At 41.7% G+C, this 13,126-nt stretch overlaps 1 protein-coding gene across 2 annotated transcripts in view; it reads left to right on the forward strand.

Moving 5' to 3' along the window:
* slc4a8 (solute carrier family 4 member 8) overlaps positions 1 to 9,089 on the forward strand; it is a 37,008-nt gene extending 27,919 nt beyond the window's left edge. Inside the window, exons 12-25 of one of the 2 annotated variants that reach the window (XM_023299305.3) lie at positions 400 to 574; positions 722 to 855; positions 965 to 1,210; positions 1,453 to 1,558; positions 1,926 to 2,087; positions 2,182 to 2,295; positions 2,383 to 2,544; positions 2,628 to 2,879; positions 3,138 to 3,206; positions 3,707 to 3,880; positions 3,979 to 4,110; positions 4,210 to 4,313; positions 4,562 to 4,667; positions 4,830 to 9,089. In XM_023299305.3, coding sequence (XP_023155073.3) covers positions 400 to 574; positions 722 to 855; positions 965 to 1,210; positions 1,453 to 1,558; positions 1,926 to 2,087; positions 2,182 to 2,295; positions 2,383 to 2,544; positions 2,628 to 2,879; positions 3,138 to 3,206; positions 3,707 to 3,880; positions 3,979 to 4,110; positions 4,210 to 4,313; positions 4,562 to 4,667; positions 4,830 to 4,835 — 1,942 coding nt within the window. In that variant the 3' untranslated portion in view covers positions 4,836 to 9,089. The remainder of the gene's footprint in view (positions 1 to 399; positions 575 to 721; positions 856 to 964; positions 1,211 to 1,452; positions 1,559 to 1,925; positions 2,088 to 2,181; positions 2,296 to 2,382; positions 2,545 to 2,627; positions 2,880 to 3,137; positions 3,207 to 3,706; positions 3,881 to 3,978; positions 4,111 to 4,209; positions 4,314 to 4,561; positions 4,668 to 4,829) is intronic. The other variant, XM_035943415.2, reaches the window with a different exon arrangement.
* The last annotated feature ends 4,037 nt before the right edge of the window (positions 9,090 to 13,126 follow it).

Genomic DNA, 13,126 nt, shown 5'->3' on the forward strand with positions numbered 1-13,126 from the left:
AATTTTAAATTTCTCTTTCTCTTGAAATATTGGATTTGTTATATACCCCAAAATCTCTGTAAAGGAGTATTTGGACTTTAGAAAATAAATGTATTTGCTATCTTGCTGTGAGATTGCTACCAGTCATCTGTGTGGTAACGATGCAGCTGGAGGCAGGAGGCTGTTATCTTAGCGTGACACAAAGACTGAGCCATAAGGTTCAGGATTAGCTGTTATGTAGCTCTCAGCAAATATGCAAAATCTCCTATGACACAAAACCAAACTATTCCTTCCACCGTGGAAATTATTTTCTATTCTCATTGTGTTTTTGATGTACAATGTGTCAACTGGACATTATCCATCCTTTTACCAGACAAGTTTTCAAACAAGTCCTCTTCTTTGCTTGTGTGCTGTGTTCAGGTTGTTTGGTGGTCTGATACTGGACATCAAGAGAAAAGCTCCGTTCTATCTGAGCGACTTTAAGGACGGTCTGAGCCTCCAGTGTGTGGCCTCCTTCCTCTTCCTCTACTGTGCCTGCATGTCTCCTGTCATCACCTTTGGAGGGCTGCTTGGGGAGGCGACAGAAGGACGCATTGTAAGAGCACAAAGAGACTCACGCTGACAACACAAAAATGTGCTCAGATACTGTGGTGTGTTTGGAAATACAACAGAGACGTTGTACCTTACTGCATACTGTACATAAAACAAAACACACTCGATGCTTTTCTACCACATGTTCCAGAGTGCCATAGAGTCCTTACTTGGTGCGTCTATGACTGGAGTCGCCTACTCTCTGTTTGCTGGTCAGCCTCTCACCATTCTGGGCAGCACAGGTCCTGTTCTGGTGTTTGAGAAAATCCTCTTTAAATTCTGCAAGTACGTGCAGCGTTTCAATAAGTTCTCTGTGATTTTATCATCACCGTCATGAGATTTATTTCGTTAACTCATTATGTACTCCCTCTTCTCCTTCTCCTTCTCCCTTCAGGGACTACGACCTGTCCTATCTTTCTCTACGAACATGCATAGGCCTGTGGACGGCCCTGCTGTGCTTGGTGTTGGTTGCCACGGACGCCAGTTCTCTAGTATGTTACATCACTCGGTTCACGGAGGAGGCATTCGCTGCCCTCATCTGCCTCATCTTCATCTATGAAGCCTTGGAGAAATTGTTTCACCTGGGAGAACTCTACCCCTTCAATGCACATAGTGATCTGGACAAGCTCACACTGGCATAGTGAGTACAAGAGACTACTAATTACCTCTAGCTCCAGCATGTTCTTCTCTTTGCTGTTTTTTTCCATAAGAATATAAAGCATCTTGTCATTTTGTGTCATTGTCAGGCAAGAGGGAATCAGTAGTGATCACATCCTTGCATGCAGCTCCATTCATGTCTGGCCTAATTTGACTAGTAAAAGAACATTTTTTAGTCAGCCAACATACACTGATTTCCCTGTGTATGTTCATCGCTCTCTGCAGCTGTAGGTGCGCAGAGCCTGATAATCCCAGTAATAAAACCTTAGAACTGTGGAGTGAGAGGAACATCACAGCCTCTGCTATACCCTGGGCCAACTTGACTGTCAAGGTAACCTAACTACGTGGAAGCACACACACACCCACACATTCCTAATGATGCCTGATGTCAGTGCAACTCTCATGTGATAGCACATGCTGCCTTTGGTCCAGCTTGTTTTCTTTTGTTAACATTCAACTAACCTTCCCTTGAGCAGCTAAGCTGTCTTCAGGACCTTTGCAAACACAGACAAGGACAATCAATCAATTAACCTTTCACTGCTGTGTGTATAACTGAGTACACTGAAGGTGTGCTGTCTTTTCCTTGTGCTTTGTAGACTCTTTCTGTCTGCCAGATAATTTGGATAAAATGGTCCTTCAGTCTGTTTCCACATGAGTCATCAGAGGCCATTTTGGTATTATTATGTGATTCTCTGCAGGAGTGTATCAGTCTGCAGGGCCACTTTGTTGGGACAGCATGTGGCCACCACGGCCCCTACACTCCAGATGTCCTCTTCTGGTCTACCATCTTGTTCTTCTCAACGTTCTTCATGTCTGCATTCCTCAAACAATTCAAGACTAGTCGTTATTTTCCCACCAAGGTAATTAACCAGTTAGCAGTCCACTGAGTGATGGATTATCAGGAAATGCATCAGTAATTACTGACCTCTGAGAGCTGTTATCTCTTGTGTCCAGGTGCGGTCTATGATCAGTGACTTTGCTGTGTTCCTCACCATTGTCTTTATGGTCCTGCTTGATTTTGCTATTGGAGTGCCCTCCCAAAAATTGAAGGTGCCGAGTAAATTCCAGGTATGAATGCAACTTGTTCTTAATGTAGCACCACAAAGAGTTATCAGCAGCATTATGGCCTCATACCTCTGCTAATTGTTTCTCCAGCCTACCAGAGATGATCGTGGCTGGTTGATCAATCCAATAGGACGCAACCCATGGTGGACAGTCCTGGCTGCCTCTATTCCTGCGCTCCTCTGCACCATCCTCATCTTCATGGACCAGCAGATTACAGCCGTCATCATCAATCGCAAAGAGCACAAGCTGCTGGCAAGAAAAATAACCCCTGAAATTTGAAATCATATTTCACTCAGGTTATGGACCGGTAACTCAATCTTGTCTCTGTTTTACAGAAAGGCTGTGGGTACCATCTGGACCTGCTGATGGTGGGTGTGATGCTGGCTGTGTGTTCCGTCATGGGTTTGCCCTGGTTCGTAGCAGCCACTGTCCTGTCCATCTCTCATGTCAACAGTCTGAAGCTGGAGTCAGAGAGCTCAGCTCCAGGAGAGCAACCACGCTTCCTGGGCATTCGAGAGCAGAGACTCACTGGTCTGGTCATCTTCCTGCTCATGGGCTGCTCTGTGTTCATGACTAAAGCCCTGCAGGTTTGTCAGACAAGCTATGCAATGCTGCCCCCCTTTGGCCAGGACATTTAATCGGAAGAATTAAAGCATGACAAAGTAACTTTTTTGAAGCAGACTTTATGAAATAATATTAAGTGATTTGTGTCATTGTTTATATTATCAATTAGACCTATAATTTCTGTACTATGATAAGTCAAAATGTCTTGTGAAAAAGCGTCTATGATACTAGTATTGGATGATTAGTGAAAATGGAAGTTGATATATCTTGCTTTTTTCCAGTTCATTCCGATGCCAGTGTTGTATGGTGTTTTCCTGTACATGGGAGCCTCTTCACTAAAAGGCATCCAGGTAACATAAAATATTATACAGTGAATAGGATCTATAGAAATGTCAATATATTATTACCATTTCCTGGTTGTAGAGTCAAAATTATTTTGTGGTTATCGACAAACAAAAACATCATACCATGAGAATATATCTAAGATGCTATAATAACATTGACATGTGAATAGTCAGCTCTGGCCATACTCCATCTTATTACTTTTGTACAAAATGTTCCAAATTGCTCTCATGGCCTCTCCATCCCAGTGTCTTACTGATTTGACTGTCCCTGTTATGGCTGCTCCTGATCTAATTAATCCTGTTGCATTTCATTGAGGCCTGACAGTTAATTGTCTGAACAAGCCAACAAAATTTGTCACTCATAATTACTTCCAGTCTTTCGCCATATTCACCATCTGCGTCTCGGCTCTGCTCCCATTAATTCATTCTCTCCCTCCTTCCTTAACTTTCGTACCACCTGTGCCCATCTTTTTTTCTTATTTTATTTTACTTTTTTCATGTCTCAGTTCTTTGATCGTCTGAAACTGTTTGGTATGCCGGCGAAGCACCAGCCGGACTTCATCTATCTGCGGCACGTCCCCTTGAGGAAGGTGCACCTATTCACTCTCACCCAGCTCACCTGTCTGGTTCTGCTCTGGGTCATTAAGACTTCACCAGCTGCTATCGTCTTCCCCATGATGGTGAGCTGACCGCCGCCGGCCTCCGATCTGGCTTCGCTCATCTCTCCGTGTGTTCAGTTTAAATTACACTGATGGCTTATTTCCTCCCGTGCCTGCAGGTGCTGGCTCTGGTTTTCATCCGCAAGCTGCTGGACTTTTGTTTCTCTAAACGAGAGCTGAGCTACCTGGATGATTTAATGCCGGAGTGGAAGAAAAAAAACCTTGATGATGCCTCCAAGAAGATGGAAGAGGTAGACTAAAGAGAATGTTTGAATGCAAAGCTCATATTTGAGATCAGTAAACATGCGCATATTGCCTTTGTATGTTTATAGCTTGAATGTGTCTCATAGGAATCAGAGGTTATGCTCAGCACAAAAAAGGAAGATGCGACTACAGTTCAGATCCCCATGGAGAGCAGCAAACCTGTACAGACTCCAAAAGCACATGATCCCAGGTGAGAAATCACACATTCACACCTACATAGACTTAAAACTACAGGATGGATATCAGCTGATTGGAGTGGTAAGATGTCACTTTTCCTTCAGTTTTTTTTTTTTTTATATAGTGGTGTGTGGTGCTCTGTTTTCAAGTACCCCCTGCGATTACTAACACATTCAGACCTCTTCCTAATCCTCAAGTCACACCTCACCTCCACCTCTTGTAACTGTTTTCCAGTCTTACCCTCCTTTCCCTGCTCCTCAGGTGTGATCCCTCTGATATTAACATATCTGATGAAATGTCTAAAACCACGGTGTGGAAATCCCTCAACTCCAATCAAAAGGACACTCGTCCTGTGGCTGCTAAAAAGGCAAGGCCACACCCTGTTTCTTCCTCCCCCCTGCCATCTGGAAATTTTCATTCTACACACTGTGGCCACTTTTTTCTTGTAATTGTTACTTGAATTTGTCATTGAAATTTGAGGGCATTTGTGCTCTTTGCTTGTCATAACTCTGTATGTTTCACCCTGCAGGATTGAAGGGATCGCGTTCATTGATGAGTAAAGGACGTTCACACTCCTGGCAGACTCAGCTGTATCACTGGACTGTAGTTCTGGACAACAGGACGCCACGATCTGGCTGCTTCAACCATCAGCCACTTCAGTGCTTAGAGAAATAAGTCTCAACAATTACTACCAGCTACCCATAACATATAATACTGCCCACATACACAGATAAAGGCAAGGGTGCAGTACACTCACACATTCTTCTATCTTTGTGAGGTTTGTAAATAAAAACTGCATTTCAAATCTAATGTGACTATGAGCTCTGGAATTAAAACCATTGCTAACTCAGTTCTAATGCTGTGACTGGCAACTAACCCTAAGCTCACCCACTTTCTCTATCATTGGCTTAAATTTAAATTTAAAGTTCATTTTCATTTTTAACCTCACCACTATTACATAGACACAACATCAGCCTCTTACACCATCTAAACCAGGCGAGCAGTGGCCAACCTTGTGGGTATTTTAATTTCAGGTCCAAACCCAGACAGGAACTGATCCCCGTAGTGACAAGTGCTGGCAAACCCACTGCCTTTGGCTCTTGATCCGAATGTGAAATTGAGAGATGATATTAAGGACGACACAGCATTCACCTGTGAGAATCCAATACTATCGAACAGCTCAGTTTTAATTAATTTGTGGAGAGCAATGAGACAGACTCTGCTAATGTAATCTAGAGAGAAATGCTGGAGCTGCTCCACCGGCAGTAAATAACGAAGCAGCTGTGAGGAGACACTGACAGCTGCTGGCAGCCGCGATGATTTTACTGAGATACGTTTTCTGTTTCATAGCTGGAAAAACATACATTCACATAAAGCTTATTTGTGGGTGTACCACCTCCAATAGCCTTACAACGCCTCCTGCCAGCAGCTCCTGAGGCTTGTCTTTAAATAGAAAACAGTGCTGTGAGAGAGAGAGAACCAAAACAATAAGCTACAAACCTCTTTAAAGTTGAGAGGAACTGCAGATTTGGGTGATAATTTATTGTTGGTCCTTCGCTGCAGTTGACCCTTCTTTTATATACAAGTAGTCACGTGATCCATTGTTAATAAGATATCAATTATAGCAGCTTCAAAGCCATTTGGTCCTCACAAAGATAGAAAGACACACAAACATATATAACAACAACAACAGCTACAGCCTCTTCTCCTCTTTTTCACCCTTTCTTTAGAAACAACATCTAACCTTCACCCTGCCACTGTACACTTAGCTGGGCTATATAATGGAGCGTAAATGCTCCTATAAAACAAACCAGGTTCTTTTTATTAATCTATGTAGGTTTGTCAATCATCATTCCTTAAACCTACTCTAAATCTAGAGTCTGTTTTTATTCATTGTGCCATGAGTGGGTTCTTTAAAAAAAAAAAAAAAGTAGTGGTTGATTATTTGGTAGAACTGACATTGCAGCTTCACATACTCTTCTGGGGCATAAAACTTTGTGTCAGTTTTGTGTGATGACCTCAACTGAAAACTGTAAATGTTAGAAGACCCACTTCAGTGGCATCAATAATGTGCTTTTTGAGGTGTATTCTTTTCCCTTTATGGATGTTTGTCTTTGAATTAATGATTGTGTAGGATGAAGGTTGTTCTACAGAATGTTTGTCACGTAGTTTGTCTTATTTCTTTACCTCAGACAAGACTACGAATGCTCCTGCAAGGCACTTTGGATGATGTTTGGTCAGGGAAAAGCAGAGCAGTGTGTGTGTGTGCGTGCGTGCGTGCGTGCGTGCGTGCGTGCGTGCGTGCGTGCGTGCGTGTGTGTGTACAGATCCACTTCAAAAAATGGCTGGTGAATAGTTGGAGATGCAAGGAACGACAGTGCTGAAGTTGAAGCACAACGGATAAACGAAGGTCTCTATGTGGTCCAAAGCCTGGAACTTTGCTGCCTGTGGCTCTAAACTCTGTTACTAGGCAACATCGTCAACATTCAGTGTCATGTGACATTCTAATTAGAAAATCAAAGGCAAGTTAGACAGTCATCTGACACTGGATGTTGACATTTTTTCTTTTTAAGCAATAATTTATCCACAATCAAACCAAAATTAACCATACCAGTTTCTTTATTTATCAGGGTCCTGTTGTACCAGTACAACCTTGTTCATCCATCTTCAGGTGGAATTTGAAGCCAAAAAACACTTTAATTACATGTGCCAATAAGAAAATTGCAACAATTACACACAATCACTAGATACTATCTCGACATTCATCCTTTTCACTTATGCTGATTCCTGAGACATTTCAGTTCAGATACACTAGATTCTACTGTAATGTGCCCAGCAAATGTGGTGGTTTTTAATTTTTATTTTCTTTTAATTTCTGTGGGATGAGACTCTCTTTTTGCAGTTTCACACACCAGTGTCACCTCAAAGCTTGGAAAGAGAGCAGAGAGAGATTATGCTTGAAAAGAATGATCTTCAATAACACTTTATTTGTAGATGCACTTTCTGTAGATAAAGAGGTTGTGATATATTTTATTTTCAAAATCTCTAGTAAGCAATTAAATTATTTTACAAAAAATGATTACAGTTATTTATTTTTAGATATAAAATTAGAACCTATTCTCTTTGCTTTCTGTATATATGATGTATAAGCAAGATTAGCTGAGGGAAAGGCTGAAGAATGCAGCACATAACTAATGCTTTGGTGAATGAATGACTGTCATGGCTTATTATTCCTTGGAGAACCAAGAGGTCTGCTGGGAGAAATGAGGAGTTTGTGTAATAAGCTGCAGTTGTCACATCCTTGTATCTTTGATGGAGGATTTAGAGAATCAAATTAAACTGACTCACTGATATTTACTTGGACTGTAACACAGAACTATTCAGCATTTTATATTTCATGTGTTTTGGGGGGAAATATTCGCAGTTAGAGAAAGAAAAAGGACGACAAGCAACACAGGTCCTGACCTGGACTCTAATCAGGGATGCTGCAGTTACACACTCAGCATATTAAAGTCCGACTCTTGGCTCTGACACCGGCCACCAGATGCTACCCGTCATAAAATCTGTGAATAAAGTACTGAATATATTAAAATATCTGATCCATTTACGGATTCATTTAATCATATTCAAAATATATAAATGGCAACATCTTGTTAAATATCAATTCACAAACCATTTCCAATGATTTTTCCTCCCCGTCTCCTCTTCTGCTTAAGTGACTTTAAAGCAAAGTGCACAACTGAACTATCAGTGTAGTATCACATGCAGTAAGTACCTCCTCCATGACCCGTATGAAAGTTTTGTCCGGTGTGTTTGCTGTCATGTAATTCTGCTTTGATTCTTTCAGACTTCTGAATGTGAGTAGTCTATGTGCATCTGAGGACCCATAGATAAATAAATAAATGGCATGACTAAAATATTATTCATTGTGTAAATATATATTAAGAATCACATGGGTGGGTGCAAATAAAAATCAATGCTGTGTAAATTACGGAGGGGAGGGGGGGAAATGGACTAAACCAAATTGTAAAATCACTGTTGAACATCCAGCGGTAAAGGATTGTAAATGTGCTGTAACAAAATAATTTAATTATTAGGAGTTGTTCAAGTTATTTTAATGAGCATTATGTGTCTTAAGCTTGACTTTCAACTCATTAATGTAGATGTGAATGTATGGTGAATATACAGTAAAAAGCCTTCAGTGTACTGTAGGTTGACTGCATATAAATGTGACCAGGAGGGATCATAAATTTAGATGGATGTGAGTATAAATATATGTGCAGTACATGTGTGCCTGTCATAGAATACATTGCAGTTTCCTGTTGTGCTGTCATTTTTTACCTTTGACTAACATCCAACTTAAAACAGACCTTTTCAGAGTCAGTAATGAGGCATAAGCTGTCGAAAAAAGCACTGTTTCCGGGTCCCATTTATTTCTATTGCCCTTCCCACTTCATTTTTTTGTGTAGATACAAGTGGAATCTGTGCACTGTGTGAGGCTGTGTCCCTCTAATGAATATAACACAAAACCTGAGTCTGTTTCAAGGACAAGGTGACAGCAGAGGAAAATAATGTGAGACAGGAAGGAGTGGGAGGCTTTCAGGGAGAAGAGCTCCTGTACTGCAGTAACCTTAATCCTATAGTCTTGGAGCCATAGTAAAGAGCGATGCCTTGTCTCTTCAACCACTGAATGATTAGTCTTGAGTAAAATAAATCTACATGTTTTATATGTATATGTAATTTAATTTTTGAATATGGACAAATGGAAAATAAATAACTACAGCTGAAATGGAGGAATGTGGTTTGAGTTATTGCATTGCTACTATTGCAGAGAAAACAACAGTACTCTCCCTAAGTTTTTATGCATATGAACGTATTTAAGAAGTTGTGCCACTAGGAGGCAGCAGAGTCAAAATCCTCTCCATCACATTCTGCCCAGGAGGAATTTGTCCTCCCTAATATTCATCTGAATCCAAAATTATTACATCATTGTAAAAAACAAACAAAAAAAAAAAACAATAGTTCCACCCTTGAGATCCTGCGAAACACACACATGAGGTGTTTCACCTTCCTCCCGACCTCCATTTTCATTAGACCATCCTCTCCCTCCCTGTGCCTCACCCCTCCCCCAGTTTATATCCTGAGGTAAGAGCTCTGTGTGCACATCTGGAGGTGATCCTGACTGCAAAGGAGTAGCCTGTGGGAAGGGGTATGAGGTTAAAGATGCACTGCTCTCTCGATGTGTATATCTAAGTGTGCATGTGTGCCTTCAGGGTGTCATGTGATCCTGACTCCCAAATGCTCCTGATTACAAGCAGCTGGCGGGCAACGGCCTCAACCAATGAGACAAGCTTCAGGCTGTGACATCAGGTCGAAGGAGGGAGGTGGACATACAATTTAAGGTGTTTTTTTCATCTCATGTACTAAAACAAGGGATCAGCAGCATCAGGGTGATCCATTAAACTGTGATGGATAGCTCACATTTCACTTTGAATGTCGCCAGTTGGTCCAAATATGCATCATAGTGTTTGCCCTCTATGTAATTTCAGCTCATTCGTTTGTGTATTTGCATTGATTATTATCACGTGGGTCCAGTTTCATTAAAGATCAAGGTCAGCACAGAGCCAATCAGCTCTGGTCTTAATGCCTCTGCTTAGGCATTTAAAGAAATTCTTTGTACCCATGTGATGGTCTGGGAATTTTGTGAAGGAGATCTGCAAAATCAACTGGAACTGGAATGCACCTTTTTTCCCCTCTAGGACAGATGTAACTGATTATTTATTGACAGTATGAACGATGTTCCTACAGTTTGATGAATTCTTCTTTGATCATCTTATTTATTTTCTTTATTTTTTAATTGTGTACATCAAGTAGCCAGCAGTAGGAACAGAGATGCCAAAACAGAAAGCAAAGATTCAACAAATAATTTGATGATGAACTGACACACCTGAATGGAATGCAGTCATCGTTAATGGCATTAGTTAGAGATGTGTTTGGCAATCAAAATACTGTCTTGAAGGAGCATTTCTGAAAGAAATGTATTCACTGTTTTTTGCTGAGTTAGATGAGCATAATGACACCACTACCGTGCCTCTGTAGTAAGTATGAATCTCAATCCAAAAGCTAGAGAAGAATGGAGGGATGTAGCTTGGCTTATTCTAAAGGCAACTATCAGCTAGCTCCCCTTTGACAGGTCTTGCTTTCAGTTTGTGTAGAAAGAACATGGGATGACCACACCTTGCTTTATTGGAGGCTATCTGCCCAACTTCCAGTTTGCCCTGATTTCTAGAAACAGACAAGCGAAATTTATTAAGGGTAACCTTTCTGGTCAGAACAGCATAAAATATAGTAGTGTATGCCTCCAATGAGCTCAAAGACAAAATTGTTGGTCACGTGTAAGATCCGACCAAAACAATCCTGTTTGTCTTTTTTTTCCTTTCTCTTTGACTCACTGAGCTGTTGTCCTCTTTTCTCAGTGAACAGAGACGGCTCTCAGCTCGTCCCTCCTCTCCATCAATCTCTGTCATAAATCTGTCAAGCAGAGAGAAAGGGAACTGCTGAATACAGATTTGTCAGCAATTAATCTAACCTCTATTACCAGACTTGGATATTGTGTGCTCTATAGCAGAGAACAATAAGCCACTCAAACATGGAGCTCTACACTGGCTGTGTGTGTGGTGTGCAGTCATATGCATGTGTGTTTTTGCGGTGGAGAGTGCATGTGTGCATGTAGCAAGCTGCACTGGGTGTGTATTTCAACTGTGCACATAAAACGATATGAATCTAAATCCTCTTTTGTCCAGCATTTGCAGTTTCCAAAAACAACATAACAATTAGAACGTCTTATAGACTCCCTTTGCTGTAGTGTTGTAACTGGAAATCATTGGCACAGCAACGCCATTTGACCTTGAAGAGACATGTTGTGAACGTGAGGCTGGCTAATTGACATTCTGCACTTGATGAGAAGGAAGGACACATGAGGAGTTAATACAAGAATGTGGTGTTAGCGTGTTTGTGTGTATATGAATGTGCTTTTCTGCTCTTTTTCCTTGATTTCATTCTGGAGGTGAATTACAGTCAATGTCACATTTCCAGACAAGATAAACAGAACACAATCAACAGGAAGACCCACATTAGACATTAATAGCAGAATGATTGTGTACGTTTCAGTGCATGTGCTGTAACATGTGCTTGTGTCCAGTTTCTGTGTGATATAAAGAGCATGAATAAATTCTAAGAATCCCATGAAAAGGCTGACAGTGTTCTAGTTCACTCCTCTGTGCTCTGACTTCCCCGCCTTGCTGGTGGACACAAGCCCACTGGTATCTCTACTGAAGATGTAAATGTATAGCTGTACTTTTAAGGAAACAAGGGGACTGATTTATATATGGTTTCCTGGTCTATTTCTGACTGCGGGATAATGCATATGGGACTGATTTGAACTGAACTACAGGGGGCATTTCATTATAGTAGAACAGAGTGAAACTGTGTGGCTCACTGGTGTGTTTTGCTGTCACAAAAATTTATAAGGCTATAAATGCTCCTTAGCAGGATAAGTTCACTGTTGGGTTCTGCTCTTTTTTTTCCCAAAAAATATAGAACATCACCAGGCTTCAAATACAAGCACGGTGCTGCGCTGACACTGACGTCGCCTGTGGCAGACAATACCGACAACACACACGTTTCCTGTTCTTTTCCCAAATATTTCCTGTTCCTGTTTTGCCCTCTCTCTCTCTGCCTCATAATTCACCCCTGTCTTCATCTGTGAACTGGTGTGCGGGAATGAAAAATGCTTAACTCTGCAGGTACAACAGCGGTGCAGTTTAAGAAGATATGCGCAGATTTTTTCATCATCAACCGAATTCCTGCTTCTAAAACTGTCACACACACACACACACACACATGCACACACACTATTGTCATTGCAGGGACAGTTCAGTGGAGCAGTGGGTCAGTGCTCAGCTGCTTGAGACAGAATTAGAGTGGCAAACAGCTGAGCTTCTCCGGGGGGCTATCATGTGACCTATCCCACCCACAGGCCCAAAGCAGCGCAGGGTTAGAGTTACCATGTCCAATTTCCAGCATGACCGTTATATGTGGGTGGGTGGAAATCCATCTTCCTGTGTACATTTGTGTTGTATCTGATTCAGAGTTGTAAAGGGAATTTCTCCCCTCCGCCCTTGCCTGGAAACTTTTCCTCCAACCTGCTGATAGCCGCACCTTTCTGTTGGACTGTCGTTAGCACACTCTGCCCTTCGTCCCTCTGCTTCTCCCTGTAACCTGCTGAAGGCCTCGTGGTTGCATGCCGAGGTGTTCCTGGCGTAATGAGAGACCAACATCTGGGGACTCGGCTGTGAGAATGTATCAAACGGCCTACCTTATCTATGATGAAAAGAAAAGCCCCCGCAGCACATTTGGGATTGTTTAGATGTATTGTTTCCTAGTCTGCAAAATAACAACGTGGCTTTTTTTTCAGTGTCCGTCAGCAAAGCAGGTAAAGGGGAAAGAGCTGAGCGCGGCACTAGCCATTACTCCTCTGAGTCACCCGATGAAAGGTCTTATAACAAGGCTCTACCTCCTCTGCTATTATAGGCAACATTTCAACTCACGGTGCTCTCAGATTATAGTCTGCTGGTGGTTTCTTCACCGCAGTGTGACCTCGTGTTGTTGGTGCAAGCAGGAGGGAAACTGTGTAATTATACTGATGTGATTTTGCTGCAATGTGATGAAACTACAAGAGAAATGAGTATTTTCTGTGAACAACCACTTTCTGAAAAGCAGCTCACACATGTCAAACATGTGCCTGTTTGTGTGTGTGTGTGTGTG

Source organism: Amphiprion ocellaris, chromosome 5, assembly GCF_022539595.1.
Source record: "Amphiprion ocellaris isolate individual 3 ecotype Okinawa chromosome 5, ASM2253959v1, whole genome shotgun sequence".
NCBI classification, from domain to species: Eukaryota; Metazoa; Chordata; class Actinopteri; family Pomacentridae; genus Amphiprion; species Amphiprion ocellaris.